The sequence below is a fragment of the Gymnodraco acuticeps genome, unplaced genomic scaffold (assembly GCF_902827175.1).
Source record: "Gymnodraco acuticeps unplaced genomic scaffold, fGymAcu1.1, whole genome shotgun sequence".
Lineage (NCBI taxonomy): Eukaryota > Metazoa > Chordata > Actinopteri > Perciformes > Bathydraconidae > Gymnodraco > Gymnodraco acuticeps.
The window spans coordinates 13,994-33,655 of record NW_022990908.1 but is presented as its reverse complement, the minus strand read 5'-3'; the positions used below and the strand labels follow the sequence as shown (position 1 = coordinate 33,655).

Below are 19,662 nucleotides of genomic sequence, written 5' to 3'. Positions count from 1 at the left end.
GTTCACTCTAATGGTGACACACGGTGACAGTGAAGTAACGTTGGGACAGTTAAAGGCGAAGTTGAGGAACTTCGAGGCCTCAGAAGATTCAGCCCCAGCCTCAGACGAGACGAGCGAGAGGGTGCTGAGGGTCCAAGCAGCAACAAAGAGAAAGCCCGCCAAACGATTAATCCCCGATGGCGGCGGAGAACACGTCGGCACATGTTGGCGATGCGGAGAGAAAGGCCATCGAAAAGATCACTTCAGAAAGAAAGTCTGGTGTAGCTTTTGTAAAAGCAAGGGGTGCACAAAGAAGGACCGCGGTGATGCCGCTCGGTGCGCGAGCATGCCAGGTGGTACCGGAGAAGCTGCGGGAGGAGGTGACTACACCCTCAAAGTGCGAGCTGAAGAGACCAGCCTACAGAGACAACAACTACAGACCCACAGAAAAGGATTGATCGTGGACACGGGAGCGTCGTCTCACATCATCAACGATAAGAAGAAATTCAAGATTTTTGACAGCACCTTCAAGCCGGAGAGACACAGCATGGAATTGGCAGACGGGAGGAGCACCTTCGGGGTGGCGCACGGCAGAGGAGAAGCAGAGATGTGTCTGATAGACAGCGAGGGACGACGGTGTAAAGTGACTCTGCGGAACGCACTATACATACCATCGTACCCCAATAACTCTTTTCCGTGAAGTCTGCTACAGCTAACGGACACGAAGGTAAAGATGCTCTGATGTTACCGGATGGTACCAAGTTGTACATTTATGTATGTAAGAAAATGTACCATTTGCAAACAGTGTGATGTTGAAGATAAGTGTCATGTCAGCCATGATATCCAAACGTGGCATGAGATTATGGGTCACTATAATTATGAGGATGTGTTGAAGCTGCAGGATGTAACTGTTGGTATGCATATTAAGGGTACAAAGCGTAAGCCTGATAAAGATTGTACAGTATGCATAGAGGGAAAGTTTACCCAAACAAGAAACAGAGATCCAACCGATAAAGCAAACACACCACTTGAGTTGGTGAACACTGATCTAGCTGGTCCAGTTAATAACGAGTCCATAAATGGCTTCAAGTATATGCACTCATTTACAGATGTGTGTACAGGGGCAGTGTTTGTTTATTTCCTGAAAGCGAAGAGTGATGCAGTTCAAGCCACTGAGAAGTATCTGGCAGATGTAGCTCCCTATGGGACTGTGAAATGCATTAGATCAGATAATGGGACCGAGTTCACTAGTAAGGAGTTTCAGACACTATTGAGAAAGAACAAGATCAGACATGAGACGTCTTGTCCTTATTCCCCACATCAAAACGGGACAGCTGAAAGAGAAGGGTGCACTGAGTGCACCCTTCTCTTTCAGCTGTCCCGTGCTGGAATTGGGCCGGTACTCACCGGTACGCAGTACCGGCACTTCTGGTTCTGACCCATGGAGTACCGGCACTTCTTGCTCAGTACCGGCATGCTGGCGGTACTCCGGTACTCATGCACCGTGCCAGTACTCAACACTCTCCCGTCGTTCTTATTATATATCCATATATATATATATACAGCCGCCCGGTACTCAGTAGATGCGTCATGAGGTGCCGAACGGACATTCTCATCGCTCTAACCGCTGGAGTTTCACAGCGGCTGTCAGCTGTTTACTCCTGTCATTCAAACAGAACGTGCTGGAGAGGGGGCGGGACTTATCTTCTCCATGTAAATACTGTGGTGGAAACGACTATGTCAAAATTAACCTATTTGACCGTGATTTAATAGTAATACACGTTTCAAAATAATAATAATAATAATGCCGAAGTAACAACATACTGAAAACTGTTAGTAAAACCATGTTTTAATGCTTTACAATTTACATACCTAGATGCACGTGTGTTGTGTTTATGCAGTGCAACTCCCACCCAGTGGGTGGCTATGTAGAGTGATAGAACAGAGCAGGCACGCCCCCGAGAGAAGGAAAGCAAGTCACGTCACAAATTAGCATTTCTAAAATGTTAGCGTGGATTAATAAAAGTGCAAAAAGACAGCGGTTGTCGCCGGAAGAAATTTCAAATACAGAGAATGCTGTGCCTGTGTTGGAAATTGTGTCTGTTGGGGAGCTTTCTTTGGTTGATCCTCCTGCTCCAAGTTCTAGTGCATTAGCATTAGCACTAGCTCCGCCGCCTCCTCCAGAGCCTCTAACGTTAGCTGCTGCTGGCGCAACTGCCACCACCAACACCGGGCAAAGCGATGCACCTGACTGCTGGACAACGGACCAGGTGCAATATTTTTGCAAGACCAATGCATGGCTCCTTCTTAAAGATAAGAAGCTAGGATGTCGGATATGCAGAGATGTCAAATCTTTGGGAATACACACTGGACAAGGACTGAAACTGTCAACTGAATGGGTTGAGTGTGCAGTGTCTCATTTCGGTGTTGACAAGGGCAAACAACAAGCTAGCCTGAGAAAAAAAAATCAAAGAACATAAAGAATCACAAGCCCATGTAAAAGCTGCTGACATCCTTACATCTGCTTCATGTGAAACTATTCAACATCAAGTGCAGTCTATGCATAAATCTGAATTAGACACCACTATCAGAATTTTTCGAACGGCATATAAAATTGGCAAACATAGCCGGCCATTCACAGACATGCCAATTGATTTGAATGTACAGAAACTGAATGGGCTGAACGTGGGCAGGGTTTTGCACTCCAATAAAACCTGTGGCGAAATCATCGACCACATAGCTCATGAGCTGAAGAAAAAAATGGCAAAAGACATTACAGAAAACCAAAGAAAACTCTGTGTTTTGGTCGATGAATCTACCACTATTAGTGGTAAAACGGTGCTTGTTGTGTGTCTACGCTCAGCATTAGCTGATGCTGAGCCCGAAACGTTTTTTTGGGAGCTGATCGAGTTGGATGGAACAACGGCTGATGACATCACAAAGGCGTTAATGGAGTGTCTTGGAAGAGATTTTAACGAGGACTTTTTAGGTCAGGGTTTTGTTTCTTTTGCATGTGATGGGGCTTCAGTCATGCTAGGGAAGAGAACAGGCGTTGCTACCCAGTTGTGTAGTAAATTCCCAAGCCTGTTTGTGTGGCACTGCTCCAATCATCGTCTAGAGCTGGCAGTTGGGGATGTGGTCAAGGAGGTCTCAGGGCTCAATCATTTCCAGATCTTTTTTGACAAACTCTATTCCTTGTTCCATGCCTCCCCCAAAAATCAGAGGCAGTTAGCGCAGTGTGCGCAAGCAGTCGGACAGCGTCTCCTGGTGATAGGGCGTGTTTTGTCCATCCGCTGGGTGGCTTCAAGTGAAAGGAGCGTCAGAGCAGTCTGGGAAAACTACCGAGTGCTTCCAGTGTGAGAAAAAGTTTTTAGAGAGTACTTGTCCATGGACAAGTGAGTTTGGCAATTTACTTGTCCGAATACATTTTTCACTTGTCCAGAATGGACAAAAATTGGGGCCACTGGAATCTTCTTCTTCGTCATCGTATTTTACATTTTCCCACAGTTTTTACGATACCGCTAACGTAAGTGAGCGGTAAGATTTTACTGCATCACACATAGGGTTGGGTATCGTTTGGATTTGAACGATTCTGGTTATTTTCGGTTCTTTGAGAGGGTAAAAATAAGTCAAACTGGGAGAAAAATATATTTATGAAAAGATTAAGTCAAATCTGTATTCCTATTTACAAATCACTTCATACTGTTGCATTTCTTACGGTTATTGAATACAATTTATATAAAAATAATCTCTGCATTGTTTAGTTAGTTCTAAGTGGTGCAGTTTGAGAATGTACAATTGGCCCAGTCTCCTCTGATGTTACACTGCAACCTGCCTGTGAGACAAAGTCCAACCACACATGTCCAACACATAGGACATAACCTAATAATAATAATAATGACACATTAGATGTATAGGCCTAGCGCTTTTCTACAACTCAAATACGCTTACACATGTCCTGCAATACACATGCTGCAGCTGCTCACTGTTTGTAAAAGTAAATAAATAGTATTTTCATTTCAATAATGTACTTTATATACCCTGCTTCATAAACAATACTGACATCCCTGTGCTCCTCTGAGTCTGGGGGTCCGGGGATGTGAGGACACAGACAGGGAGGTTGCTTTACTTCATAAAGGAAATGGTGGTCAATATTAACAACATAGGAGTTAAAACGCTTAATAACCTTCATTATGTGTTAGAGAAAGAAAATAAGAAAGTTTGACAAAGATGAGGCTGTTAATCGGGCAGCGGATCCGCTGTGTGTAGAGAGAGAGAGAGACGCTGAGCTGCACCGTGCAGCGATCAGCTGATACAATTGTTATTTGTTCCTACTCGGAACCGTGTTTTGCTTCCCAACCCTGCCACTGTGCTACACTTCCCGCCCCGTCTAACTGTACAGAAAGCGGCGAGATGCATTTCCTTAGGAATCGACAAGCAGAACCGAAACTAACACTTCTAAACAAACAATGGCGGACACGTACAATTTGCGAATGAGTTCTGCCTTTTGTAAACTGAATGTATCAATAATTTGTCAATAAATCAGGCCGAAAAACGTCACTTGTCCGCCGGACAAGTCAATTGAAAGATCTACTTGTCCGATATTGTAAATAACACGTCCCGGACGGTGGGACGTGTACTTTTTCGCACACTGGCTTCATGATCACTTCACAAATGCTGCAAACGACACGAGCAGGGATTCCAGAGACAAAGCAAAGTACAAGGGCCTGGATGATGTGCTCATATCTGCAACGTTTGTCAGCAATCTGGGACTGATGTACGATGCGCTCACAGAGCTCAGCGACCTCTCTCGGCAACTCCAAAAAAGAGAGATGACACTGCCTACAGCAGATAGGCTCTTAACTCGAGAAATACGAGTTTTTGAATCCATGGTCACCATGCCTGGCCCACACATGACTACAGTTCATACAGCTCTAGCTGAGAAGTCCTTCAAGGGTGTTGCCCTGCGTGAGAATGGCAGGCTTGTACAGATTCATGCAGGTCAGTTTTTCCGCAGTATGGTAGAGAATCTGAGACACAGAATGACTTCCACAACCTCCTCTCATGTCAGCACAAGAGAAATCCCATTACATGGCCGGGAGGCCCGGGACAATCAGCTAATCCAGGACATGAAAGTTATCCATCCTGGAAGTTGGCCTGAAGAGGAGTTAGACGTACAGTATGGGGACGTAGAGGTGCTACGTTTGTGCGAAGTGCTGAAAGTGGACAGAAGAGAGACTGTTCAGGGCTTTCGCGAATACAAGGAAACCAGGGCATCCCGTACACCTGCTGCCATGGAGCCTCTACTGAAAGCAGTCCGAACCATCGCTGTCTCCACTAGTGAGTGTGAGCGGGCATTCAGCTGCATGAACAATATCCTTACTGCAAAAAGGAATGCTCTCTCTGTCAGCTGACTGTCCAGCCTGGTTTTCATTAAATGTAATGGACCATCACTAGGACAGTTCAATCCGGAACAGTATGTGAGGTCCTGGCTGGCAAAGGGAAGGAGAAGTGCTGATGAAAGAGCCTGTCCAGCTCCAGCCCCTGATACTGATGTCCCCAAGGCCTTCTGGAGCCTTTTCTAACAATGTGAAGTATATTGCAAAGCAGCTCACCCAGTGAGAAGACTTTTGGTATAATGTGCCGATTTGTACAGATCCTTGAGATAGAAGGACTTCAGACCAACCAGGGAGTTATCTGATCAGCTTGGTGTTCAATGTAACTCTTTACCATGGCTCAGACTTTGTTACTTGCAGTTACAGTTTCTCATTTTAGATTGTGCAAATTTTGCATTTGTTTTTACATGTTCTTTGTTCATGCTCTTTATCATTTTTCTGAGTTGGAAAGTTAGATTGCATCATAGTTTACTTTATACATATTTGTATTCTTCAGTGGTGAAGTATATTGCAAAGCAGCTCAGCCATGTGAGAAGACTTTTGGCACTTTTTCGTTTTTCGTTTTCTGAGTTGGAAAGTTAGATTGCATTCAAAATGTACAGAAATACTTAATTTTGTTAAAGCTTTTTATAAAAAATGCTTCTGACCAGAGCTTTGTTTCCTTGTCATTAATGTTGAACACCACCAGAGGGGCTCTCACCTGAAAGGTCTCTGCTTCATGTGTCTTCAGCAGAAGATCTAGACTTTGATTGCTATATTTTCAGTTAATATTGACCTTACTGAGCTTTAGCCATATCCGCTGCCTATCATAAAAAATGTTAAGTACAGTGAACCTTTCTAAAATATACAGTAGTAAAGAGACAAACCCACCAGCATTATAGTAGCCAAATTCTTGTTTGTGGGCTGTATATATAAAATTGACTTGAAAAAGTTGCTGATTTTAGAGTACTGGCACCTTTTTCATTCCAATTCAAGCACTGGTGCACTCTTTTTGAAATGGCCAGATGTATGCTTATTGACAGTGATCTGCCTAAAAACCTGTGACACTATGCCATTCAGGAAGCAGCATATACCAGAAACCGGTGTTTTAATAAGCACACGGGCACTACGCCATATTCAGCACTGACTGGGGAAAAGTGTAACTTAGCTAGGATGCATAAGTTTGGAGCAGTGTGCTATGCGTACCAGCAGGACAGGGGAAAATTAAACGCTAGGTGTGAGAAAGGACATTTTGTAGGGCATGACAAGGGAAGCCCCGCCTATCTAGTTTACTACCCCGACAAAGAGAAGGTTCAGAAGCACAGACTAGTAAAGTTTATCACCAGCACAACTTGTGATAGCGAGACTCGGACACTGGTTAGAACAGGATTCGGAGGAAGACTGTGAAGAGGGAGTAAAGGCCCCACAGCCTAGTGTACTGAGCAAAGATGTACAAACTAACGCTCCACAGTCAGCACCAGAGGATGATGACGAACAGCACCCTAGGGTGGCGTCACATGCCTCAGACAGTGGGAGATATCCCAGTAGGGAGCGCAAACCCCCAGAGTACTTGAGAGATTATACTCAGGAAGATAGTGATGAAGAGGATAAAACACTCACTAGTATCTATATTGTTACAGAGCAGTTTGTGGTGTACCTCTGACCTTTAAAGAGGCCATGACATCGACTGAGTCAGAAAACTGGGGAAAAGCGATGGATGAGGAAATTAAGTCTCTAGAAGACAATCAGACTTTTACCCTGACAAAATTGCCTGAGGGCAGGAAAACAGTGGGAGGTAAATGGGTCTATTCAGTTAAGGGAGACGTTGACGGACACGCTAGGTTCGTAGCTAAAGGATACAGTCAGAGGGCGGGGATAGATTACAGGGAGACGTTCTCACCTACAGCCAACCTGACAAGTGTACGTGTATTAATGCAGAAGGCCGCACAAGAGGATTTGATTTTACACCAGATGGATGTAAAGACGGCCTACCTGCATGCACCCATCGATCACGACATTTACATGGAACAACCTGCGGGTTATGTAAAAGAGGGAGAAAAGCTAGTGTGTAAGCTAGAGAAGTCAATTTACGGCCTTAAGCAGTCAGGGCGAAATTGGTATATGATGTTGCATGAATGCTTAACAGATGACAATTTTACACAGAACCCGGCAGACCACTGCGTGTACTCCAAAGAGTCTAAAGAGGGGAAAGTAATAATTGCTATCTGGGTCGATGATCTTATCATCGCAGCCAGCAACACCAAGATTTTAGAGAAAGTGAAAAACATGCTTTCCACAAAATTTAAAATGAAGGATTTAGGGAGATTAAATCATTTTCTGGGCCTGGATTTCAGTCAGTCTGACGGCTCTGTGAAAGTATCACAAAAGAGATACTGGAACGTTTTGACATGCAGGAGTGTAGGGTAAGGCAGTGGTTCCCAAACTTTTTGTGCCCAAGGCACACCAAAGGACAAGTAAAAATCTCAAGGCACACCTATTGTGCAAAATAGCCCTTATAACACGTGTTATCACTCATATCATGTAAAATATCTGTAAATGTGCATAATTATTTACTAATGCCAAATAAAATGTGACAAAGACAACTATATTACTCATGAAATATTTATTAACGAAATATTTCAGAAATTAATTTGAAACTTGATCAAATTAGGCTTCATCAAAGCAGCAACACACTCATTTAAACCAGACAGGTCACAACATTAAAAATGAGGCAAAGGAAACTCAGCAGAAATTCAGCACAGAGAACTATCAATGCAAGGAAGCTGCACTGTGGTCCTGAACTACAAATTATAAATGTAACATTTCAGCAATCAGCATTGAAACATGTGCTATTGTAAATATTTTGCCGACTTACAAATTAGTGAGATACATGTGCCTGTCGGGGCGCGCAGAATTTTTTAATCCTTGGTGGCACTGAGGAGAGGGCCATTCGCAAGTCCTGTTCAACAGAGAGCCGTGACCTCCTGTTGTTCTTCATGTAAACCAGAGTAGATAACGCCAACTCCAGAGATGGGGTCGTTACTAATTTGTTTTAATATATTACTTTTAAAAAGGGTTAGGGCTATTAAAAAGTAATATATTACACTACTTTGTTACTATCTATGTAAAGTAACTCGTTACTTTACTCGCCGAGCACGTACGAACTGCGCATGCGTGAGTGGCAATAACTTTCCTTACCAGCAGGCGGCGGTAGTGTGTATTTGTCATTCAAAACAGGCAACAACCGGAAGACAGAGAAGAAGAACAGACTACGTGATATAAACAAACAACAAATAGCGTGTGCGGTAGCTTCACCTTAGCATGTGTTCTTTGCAGGTGTGTGTTAAGGTTTGACCACGTGGTGTTTCCAGCAGTGGATAACAGCTTCTGGCCTGGACACAGTTTGCACCTCATCGTCACATTCCTGTCTATTCTTCGGACGAACTCAAAATAATGGGCATACCTCCACCCCTCGAAAGTTATCGCTGACTCAGCCATGTTTATGCAGCACTGCACGTGGAGATGTGGATGCGCAAGTCGCGCACATTACGTACATATAAACCTACAAAGTACTGATAGTAAATTAAAAAATAATTATTTTTGTGTAGTTGTATATTGCAATAATAATGTATGGTTGTCACAAAATCCCACGGCACACCCGGACTTGCCTCACGGCACACTAGTGTGCCGCGGCACACCGTTTGGGAACCAATGGGGTAAGGGACACACCTTGTGACCAAAAGTTAGATTACACTGAAGATGCACCTAAAATGGTGGATGTGAAGAAATACAGAGGCTGTTGGTTAGGGCTGTGCAATTAATCGTATTTTATTCGCGATTATGGCTTGCGACGATTATGAAAACAGCATAATTGACAAAATACGATTATTTAGCTGGGTGCGCTTCACCCCTCCCTAAAAGCCCACTCGGCCACGTAGTAGTGACATGTGTTGTGAGTGTTCAGCGCAAGCGCAGATTTCAGAACAAGAGCAGCAACTCGTTAAAAAGAAGGGTACAACTATTTCCACTATTTGGAAGTACTTTGGCTTTCAGGAGTCCGACGTGGAGCAAAATAAAGTAGGCCTACAGTGCAGGATTTACCAGGTTGTGTTGGCACCACACGCTAACACAACCAATCTCTTTAATGATCTGAAATACAACCACAAAGTGCAATACGACTGGGCAATAATACAACAAAAAGCAGATGCCGCTCGACTTCATCCACAACATCATCACAGTCATCGATTCAGGACGCATTGTACAGAGCAACGGCCTACGCGACGAGCTCACAGAGATATTACAGGTGCCATTACATTTCACATCGCTAAAGATATGTGCCCAGTTAGCACTGTTAGCAACCAGGGCTTTAAGCAACTTGTCAACACGTTGGACAAGCGTTACGCGATGCTGTCTCGGTATTATTTCATTCGGTATTATGTGACAAATGCCGTGGGGAAGTTGAGAGAGATGTGGCTTCAGCTGACTACTTTGCCACCACAACGGACCTATGGTCTAGCCCAGGGGTGCCCAACCAGTCGATCGCGAGATGTGTCTAAAAATAGAACAACAATATTCTGTTTTATCGTTAATGTCCTGTAACATAATCTTCCTGTGCCAGAATAATGCACTTGAATGCATCAAAGCTTTGTGATTGGCCGGCGTCACCCCCTGTGTCGGGGCGTGGCTGAGGGTCTTCAGTACAGGTGGCAATATTGTCACCTGCCTGCGCTCATCTCTGAAAACCAGACCATGTAAACAGGCTGGTGTTTTCTTGCAAAAAATCTTTAAGAGATGACATGAGCAGCCCTACCAGCATTTGCCATGGTGGCCAAAACATTTTATTTGGTCTTAAATTGTAGTTCAACATTATTTCCTGTTACTTCTGGACCATGACGGTTGGCCAGCCTTCAACGTTTAACTGAGTGGAATATGTTGAATATGTTGAACCAACATGTTGGCTATATGTTAAGGAGTTTTCAGTAGGTTGTGACAGTGCACTGCAACATGTTTGATTTCATTTATTTTGGTCTAATTTATTTTATTTATCATATTAATAATATATGTTTAGTATGTTTTTGGAAGTGTGCTCCAACATATTTGTTGATCTTGTTTATTGGTAAAATATTATTTGTTTTAAAGTTCAATAAATGGTCAATGAATAATCGTCAAAATAATCGTGATATCAATTATTGACCCAAATAGTCGTGATTATGATTTTTGCCATAATCGCACAGCCCTACTGTTGGTAGCCTAATTTATTTGACTACCTGTACACGTCCAGACCTATGTTTCGTGGTAAGCAAGTTATCACAATATTTTGCTGAACCGACAGATGAACATTGGGTTACAGTAAAACACGTTTTGCGTTATCTCAGGGGTACTGCAGACAAACAGCTTTGTTTCAGAAAGAGCAGCGAGAAACTAGGCCTACAGGCTTATAGTGAGGCTGATTGGGCTGCAGATAAAACAGATAGACGCAGTATGACAGGGTATTGTGTGAGCATGAGTAAGGACAGCTCACTAGTCTCTTGGAAAACCAAGAAACCGCCTACAGTAGCGCTTTCCACATGTGAAGCTGAGTATATGGCTCTAGCTCTAACAATACAGGAGTGTATTTACTTGGAGCAGCTACTGGAAGGGATAGACACATACGTGTATAAGAAAACAGTTGTAAACGAGGACAATCAGGGGACAATAGCCCTTGCTAAAAATCCTGTGTGTAGACAAAGGTGTAAACACGTGGATATTAAGTACCACTTCATTAGGTCCACCATAAGGCAGGGAAAGATGACACTGCTTTATTGTCCTACAGACGAAATGGTTGCAGATGTGATGACCAAGCCTGTATCCAAACTGAAGCTGAGGAAATTTGAAGGGATCATGTTTGGTGTGTAAAATGTGTGGAAGAAGCCCACATTTAAATCATTTGTACCATGTTTTTGTTTTGTTGATTAGTAGAGATGCTCCGATCGCCAATTTTGGGGCCGATCGCCGGAATCAGTATCGGCCGATACCAATCGAGTGAGCGGGCGGGATCTTCCATTTTAAAGTGATGTTTAAAACTCAGTTAATGGGGCTCATTCACTGGCGCTTCCACAAACAGACAACATAATTATTACATTCAAATGAAGTACATTATTCAAGTTTACATTAACTAATAACTTTGGATAATATATCCATAGACTGTATATAAATATATAATAATAACACGGGAGAAATGAGCAAAATTGCGCTCTCGTTTCCTCTCTCCCCCTCTTCTCTCTCTTCTGACAGCCCGTATCTCGTGCAGCTCACTGATCCAGTAGTGACCCGACAGTGAAGAATAAATATATTTATAATTAGTTTAGGTTGTTCCAAAGGTAGATAAAATAGCTAGACTACGTGTGTTAGGTCTAACTTGAAGTGTGTGTCACCGGGCGGAGATCCGGGAGAGCTTTCTGACGGAAACTCTGTAGCATACATTATATATTTACTATTTAGTAGTGCTGTAGCGACGCGTCGACTCAAAATATCGTCGACGACATATTTCCGCGTCGCTACACACACGTGGGTCACCCAAAGCAACAAGCAGTTCGCAATCGCACTTCAAACACAATGGAAACTGAAACGGCTACCACCTCCTCCTCACAGGATTGCGCACGAAGCCCCCAAACGAAAACATCTCGCCCTAGGTCTTCAAAAGCATGGGAATATTTTAAAGTTAGTCCAAAACGCAAAGATATTTATATATTTATATCTCACTGAGACTGCTGCATAGCCTAGCAGAAGCAGCAGCTAGCTGTGGTGGCTACCATTAGCAGCTAGCATTTGCTCTCCGATTTTTACATAAAATGGAATTATGGATTATAAATTCAATCATTTTTTTTATACATAGACGTTAAAAACCTATGGATTAACCGATTCAGCTGCGTTTTTTCTCATTTTAATGCCATTGAACACGTCTTTTGATCAGATTGACAGCTACGGTGGTGAGACGATCTCCCTAGAAGCTCTGTGAAGGTACGTGTTGTGATGACTGTATTTGCTTCTCCTGTCGCGAGTCCGGATCACTCAGTGATGATACTATATACCTACATAATCTGTGGAGTCTCAGCTTTAATCGGATATATTGTATGTGCAGCTACGATAAGTAATAAGGGTACTTTTATCTTGAGTTCTGTGCCAATGTCCGTTAGCATTTTTCGCTCAGGGGTCATTTAGATGCTTCTTATGAGACTTGTGTTTTGTTTTGGTAAACATGGTTTGTATCGTCAGTTAGCTGAGATTATTTCCGTTAATCTGGTATAACACATTAATAGGTTCTTAAATATTAAGATCCCCTGAGACACAGTATCGTGAACATTTTTTTTTTTACATTACGTTTTTTATGAATTGAACAACAGAAAAATAATCGTTAGATTAGTCGACTAATCGATCAAATAATCGCCCCGATTAATCGATCAAATAATCGCCCGATTAATCGTTTTCAAAATAATCGTTTCCCCACAGCACTACTATTTAGAGCAATAAAAGTAACTATTCTTAACACAGCATTGCAGAAATATAATTAAGACCTGAGAAAGCATGAATTGACAACTGTTTATTTATCGGAAGGCAACGAACATATCCAACATTCCATTCTCAGGGCATGTAGATTTTGAAGAAACTAATAATAATAGCCATATGCTCGGCTAAAGTGCAGTAGGCCTCTATAGCAAATATGTTAGCCTTCCTATGGAATAAAAACTAAATGTGCACTGCGCAACACTTTTTTTAAATCAAAAGAAACCATTATAGCCTATATAAAGGCAATACAAATCAATGCCAATAGAAGGAACAACAAATACATTTCAATAGATGGAACAAAATACAGGGCCTTTCAAAAAATAAGCCTACTTCAAATGTAGACAATATTTAAATGGAAACAACGAAAGACTATAGCCAAATAATATAAAACATTCCTCCTCAACATGTAGGCCTACATGTTTTTACAACCTGACGTGGCTATTCTTTAGGCCTACTTCATGCGCATCAACGGCAAGTTCTTGTTGATGAATATAAGCATCTCCGCATTTTTGGAAGTTAGCCTGTTCCTCTTTTCATCTACAACATTCGCTGCTGTGCTGAAAAGTCGCTCGCTATCTACACTTGTGCACGGCGCGCTGAGGTAGGCTCGTGCAGCTTCTGCGAGGGCAGGGAAGCGGCTTTTATTGTCTTGCCAAAAAGCAAGCGGCTGTCCGCTTCGTGGGAGAAGTGGCTCTGACAAGTAGAGATTCATCTGCGATGCGTATTGACTGCTGTCGTTGCTGCCAAGCACCATGTTCCACATCTCCATGCAGTAATTCCTCATACATAGCCTGCAAAGTGCCAACTCGGGGTCATTTTCTCCGGGGGCTCGGAGCCGCTCGCCTCCGAACGTTTCTCATGCTGTTCTGGGCTGGAGTCTGAACGGGTGGCCAGGATACCCAAAAGCAGAACACGTAGCTGTGGCTTGAGTGCGTCTGGGAAATATCGGTCTTTGTACCTTTTTAACCAAAAAAAGGAAACAGAAAAAAAGATTATTATTTATTATTATTTTATGTATTTCTGCAGGTTAGGTTATTTGCAGGTTTATAGCCATATATAGCCTACATTGCACAACTCTTAAGTGTTTTTAAAAAAAAATTAATTCTAAGAAAATTGAACCTATAGCATTCCTTTTACCAATAGCATACTTATTTTTATGTAATTTGGCCTGCATAACATACATATTTACGAAGTAGGCCTAGGTCTATTTGTTTTCTCACCTCGGATCCAGAAGTGTGGCAATTGCATACAGGCGCTGAGACCATGTCACCGAATCGCCTCTGGATCGCTTCCACAAGGTGGCTTTTGAGGTTTTCACGCCATGGTCCGTCTCAGCTGTTGTTGTCTCAAGGAGACGCGTAAGAGCTCTAATGGATGGTATAACAGATGCAGTTGATGAGCTGATCTGTTGCATTAGCTCTTTGAATGGTGTGAGGAGGGAAGACATATTTTCAATCAATTTCCACTGATGGCTGGCGAGCGTTGAAGGCAGGTCATAGTCAGCTGCATAAGCAGATAGTGCCCGTTTCTGTTCAAGTAAACTCTGCAGCATATACAAAGTACTATTCCACCTTGTGGCTACATCTTGTTGTAGTCTTTTTGTAGGTTGGCCAAGTTGGTGCTGAATAGTTTGGAGTCGTGAGTATGCTAATAGTGAATGTTTAAAATGACCGACGATCCATCTCCCTGCAGCTGTCATGTCAGAAATGCTTCGCTGTGACAATACTCCCTCGTTCACAACGAGCTGGAGTGTGTGTGCCATACAGGGTAGGCTGGGTAAATCTGCATCCTTCATGGCCTTTACCATGTTTTTTGCGTTATCCCTTAGAATAACGTGGACCTTTTATGTGGGAATTCCCCAGGATCGGAACATCTCACGGAATGCAGCAGCCAGAGCCTCCGCTGTGTGTGACCCTGGGAATTCTTGACACTGAAGAACAACGTTGTGTGGTTTGAAGTCCTGATCAATGAAGTGCGCAGTTAAACTTAACATGGACATGGGACATGCACTCGAGCTCCAGATGTCACTGGTAAAACTAACTGATGTGACATTGTCCTTTAAAATGCTGTCTATGTGTGTGTATAAACTGTTTGGTATAATTGCGGCAGGCATACATACGTCTGTGAAATATTTACGCCCTGGAAGGATATAGCGTGGATCCAAGGTGGTAATAAGTTGTCGGAACCCGGCATCCTCCACTACAGAAAGAGGCTGCTGATCAAGTCCAATGAATTCCATTACCTTTTCTGTTATTTCTTTTGACTTCTTGCTGTCCCTGCTATAGGGTTCCTGCCGTTTAAATGTTTCACTCACTGTCAACTGAGTGGATGACGGAGGTTTTACTGACTTAGCGCGGGCTTGCCTTTCATACTCGCCGTATATTTTGAATGTGATGAACTCTCAAATGTCGAATAAAATTTGTGGTATTAAATTGTCGTTGTTTTGTTCCACCACGGGGGATTTCTGCTGCACACTCGTTGCATACCGCTATTTTAATGTCCGTTTCGGACACCTTGAAATATTGCCAGACTGGTGAAGCCATTTTGTCAGTTTATTTTGCCGCGTCCAGAGAAAAAAAGTGTTATGTATTTCACGTCATCATTTTACGTCATGCGATCGGCTCTCGCGATCGGCATGTTTAGAGGGCACCGATCGATCGGTAGAGAGTGAATATCGGCCGATATCGATCGGTGACCGATCGATCGGAGCATCCCTATTGATTAGATATGAACAGGTAAACAGTAAGCACTAGTGCTGGGGGGAAGCGATTATTTTGAAAACGATTAATCGGGCGATTATTTGATCGATTAGTCGACTAATCTAACGATTATTTTTCTGTTGTTCAATTCATAAAAAAAACGTAATGTAAAAAAAAATTTTTTCACGATACTGTGTCTCAGGGGATCTTAATATTTAAGAACCTATTAATGTGTTATACCAGATTAACGGAAATAATCTCAGCTAATTGACGATACAAACCACGTTTACCAAAACAAAACACAAGTCTCATAAGAAGCATCTAAATGACCCCTGAGCGAAAAATGCTAACGGACATTGGCACAGAACTCAAGATAAAAGTACCCTTATTACTTATCGTAGCTGCACATACAATATATCCAATTAAAGTTGAGACTCCACAGATTATGTAGGTATATAGTATCATCACTGAGTGATCCGGACTCGCGACAGGGGAAGCAAATACAGTCATCACAACACGTACCTTCACAGAGCTTCTAGGGAGATCGTCTCACCACCGTAGTTGTCAATCTGATCAAAAGACGTGTTCAATGGCATTAAAATGAGAAAAACGCGCTGAATCGGTTAATCCATAGGTTTTTAACGTCTATGTATAAAAAAATGATTGAATTTATAATCCATAATTCCATTTTATGTAAAAATCGGAGAGCAAATGCTAGCTGCTAATGGTAGCCACCACAGCTAGCTGCTGCTTCTGCCTAGGCTATGCAGCAGTCTCAGTGAGATATAAATATATAAATATCTTTGCGTTTTGGACTAACTTTAAAATATTCCCATGCTTTTGAAGACCTAGGGCGAGATGTTTTCGTTTGGGGGCTTCGTGCGCAATCCTGTGAGGAGGAGGAGGTAGCCGTTTCAGTCTCCATTGTGTTTGAAGTGCGATTGCGAACTGCTTGTTGCTTTGGGTGACCCACGTGTGTGGTAGCGACGCGTCGACGCGGAAATATGTCGTCGACGATATTTTGAAGTCGGCGCGTCGACGTCGAGTCGCTACAGCACTAGTAAGCACATAATTCATAAGTGGGAGTGTTGAGATATAACATGTATAGTGTATGACTCCATGTATTACTGTGTACCATATATTGTTTATGTAAGTAGCTGCGACTACTAACTGTGTTCATTGGTTAGGGCTGTACCACATGATTGTGATGTCACTACCTGGGGTATAAGACCGTTGGAAGTCACGCCCCTTCTCTCTCTGTCCTCAAGCTTCTTGAGATGTGTGCCTATAATAAATAACGCCGTGATGAATGGCTAAACTTGAACTGCTGAGATTATTCACCTTTCTGCTGCAGGAGACAAAAGGTTTAAGTCTAAATCTGCTAACATACACCTGGAGTACTGCCATTTCTATCTATCGCTATCTCCAACTTTTATTTTATTTATTATTTTATTTTTTAATCTCTCAAATTGTATCAGTGTCCTTTGTTGTGAAGCGCTTCGAGATTTGTCTTGGCAGATGAGAAGCGCTATATAAATTAATTTTTTAATTTATGGCTTGCTATTGGGGCGTTCCTCGTCAATGGCTTGCCGCCACGTCGCCTCCACACACTGCCTGATATCTGGCAACGGGGGTGAGACGAAGGCTGGCTGTGCCCGATGCACCGGGCGTAAAAACCCCTGTCGAAGGCGGCTTACTGGCCTCGGGTGGCAGTGGTGGGGGGAGCGGTAGGGCCCACACGCTCCGCCGCCAGGGTCATCACTGCCGGAAAGTCCAGACACGCAGACCTGTGCTGGACCCTCCTGGCCGCCGGACCCGAAAGTACCAGACAACGAGGCGTCCTTGTCTTCCTCCTCCGTGAACGTGGCCCACCCGGTCCCTCGGGATGGCGAACACGAATGGCACCCTCGTCATCCTGTTCACCCATCTCCACCACCTCGAGGTCCTGTACCTCCGCCTCCTCCGGCGGGCCAAACTTCACCGGAAAAATGATCCCCACGATGTCGGCGGCCAAACGAGGGATCATCCGGCAGTGGTTGCCAGGCCGGCGACAGGCTTAGGCCGTCCTCGGCGTGGTCCGGCCCCAGGCACTGGAAGCACAGGCGGTGGCGGATCAGCCCCCGCGATTAGGCCAGGGGCATGTCGGACAGGTCCGGTGTTCGAGTGGTGAGTCCAGTGCTTTTCTTCTTTCTTTCTTTTCTCGTCTTACTGCTCAGGTTGTTCAATCCTGCTTGCTGAAGAGAAAAGGATGACAGTCAGGAGGCGAGGCCTCCTTTTATACGGTGAGATGCGAGCGCATTCAGGTAGGGGCTGCCCCGGGGCCGGCTACGTTTATAGAAGTTCTCAGTGGATGAATGCTTGCATGATATGATCAAGGGGTAGTACCCCAATGAGTCCAGTGTGAAAGTGAGCACTTCTCCTTGCCGAGATAATCCATCCCACCTTACAGGTGTGGCATATCAAGATGCTGATTAGACAGCATGATTATTGCACAGGTGTGCCTTAGGCTGGCCACAATAAAAGGCCACTCTGAAACGTGCATTTGCTTTATTGGGGGGGTCCGAAAACCAGTCAGTATCTGGTGTGAGGGGTAGGGTTGGGGTAAATGTTGTGAATCGAGTGGCCCATGGTGGGGTTATGGTATGGGCAGGCGTATGTTATGGACGACGAACACAGGCCACTCGATTCACAACATTACCCTAACCCTAACCCAGATTTTCAGATTTGTGAACAATATTTGAGAGAAATGGTTATTTTGTGTATATAGAAAATGTTTTAGATCTTTGAGTTCATCTCATGAAAAATGGGAGCAAAAACAAAAGTGTTGCGTTTATATTTTTGTTCATTGTAACTGCAGGCTTCACATGCTTGTTATAGAAGGTGATATTTCACTTTGTGCGCTCATAATTAAAGAACCCCAGCTTCTTTTTATGCATGCATTTTAATTGATGAGCTACTACGGAGCCCCCTAGGGGACATGGAGAAGACAAAAAACATTTGAAAAAAAAATAAAATGTTTTGCGAGATCTCGCACAAACCTTTGCGAGATATCGCAAAGACTTTGCGAGATTCGAATCTGTCAATAACTCAGCTCAGAGGGACGTACGGGGGCTCCGTAAGCTACAGAAAAATTTGAAAAAGACAAAGAAATCGGTTGACAGAAGAAAATCATTTATGTGGAAAATAGACAAAATCTTTTGACAAGGTATTGTTTATTTGTTGTTAATGTGTCAAAAAACACTGACAAAGTCATGATAGTTGTAAACCTCAATGTAAATGTAACCATCTTATTTGCTTACTTACCAGGCACAGTCCACTTCTATTGGACTCTCCGGTCTTCTTGATGATGGACAGAACTTCTGCAACCTCCACAACCTGCTGTCAGGTGAGTTCAGGATCACTTATCAACATGAAGACTCTCCCCCATGCATGCTTTCACAAATGTATATATTGGTATAATTCAACTTTTTTAATCTAACATTTAAAGACATTATTGATTAGAATGATCTAATTTGGTCTATTTTATTTTTTTGCAGCGAGCGGCCTCCCGTTAGAACCGGGCTTCATGGAGATAACCACTGAATGGAATTGCAAGGGCTACAAACTCGCCACCTGTGAAGCCGAACCAACTGAGAGTCCTTTGAATTTGTAAATGTTGTTTTGCCCAAGTATATAACTATTATTTTATATATTATACATACCTCTGACTGTAGGGTAAAACAATAAAATGTTACCATTTCATTATGCTTCGTTTCTTTTTTGCAACTGAACATGGGAGCCACACCTTGAACAAAAAATAGTTTTATCTATAAGTCACTTTTCTCTAAGAAAATCTTTTTGCTTTTCTTTTGGGTTTGAGGAAAAAACTGGAGAGTGCGCAGTCCTGTCTCCCTTGCCTTCTACCTCTTAAGGTTTTATTCAATTGCTCTCATGATATGATTTTTCCCTCGAGCGAGAGGCCAACGTTTTTTCTTCTCCCAAAAACTGTTAAGAAATCACAGATAGATCCTAGCCTGGTTTGTATCTGCCAGAATATTCAATTTTGTTTCACTCTGTGACCCGGT

At 43.1% G+C, this 19,662-nt stretch overlaps 1 protein-coding gene across 1 annotated transcript; it reads left to right on the top strand.

Moving 5' to 3' along the window:
* On the top strand, positions 1-15,541 carry LOC117557891. Its single transcript, XM_034233884.1, has 2 exons — positions 1-706; positions 14,762-15,541. Exon 1 carries the CDS (start codon positions 11-13, stop codon positions 677-679), a length of 669 nt encoding a protein of 222 aa, XP_034089775.1. The 5' UTR covers positions 1-10; the 3' UTR covers positions 680-706; positions 14,762-15,541.
* The last annotated feature ends 4,121 nt before the right edge of the window (positions 15,542-19,662 follow it).

What these genes read in the sequence shown, in the direction of transcription:
- LOC117557891 (XM_034233884.1), top strand. Translation starts at nt 11, where the DNA reads ATGGTGACACACGGTGACAGTGAAGTAACGTTGGGACAGTTAAAGGCG.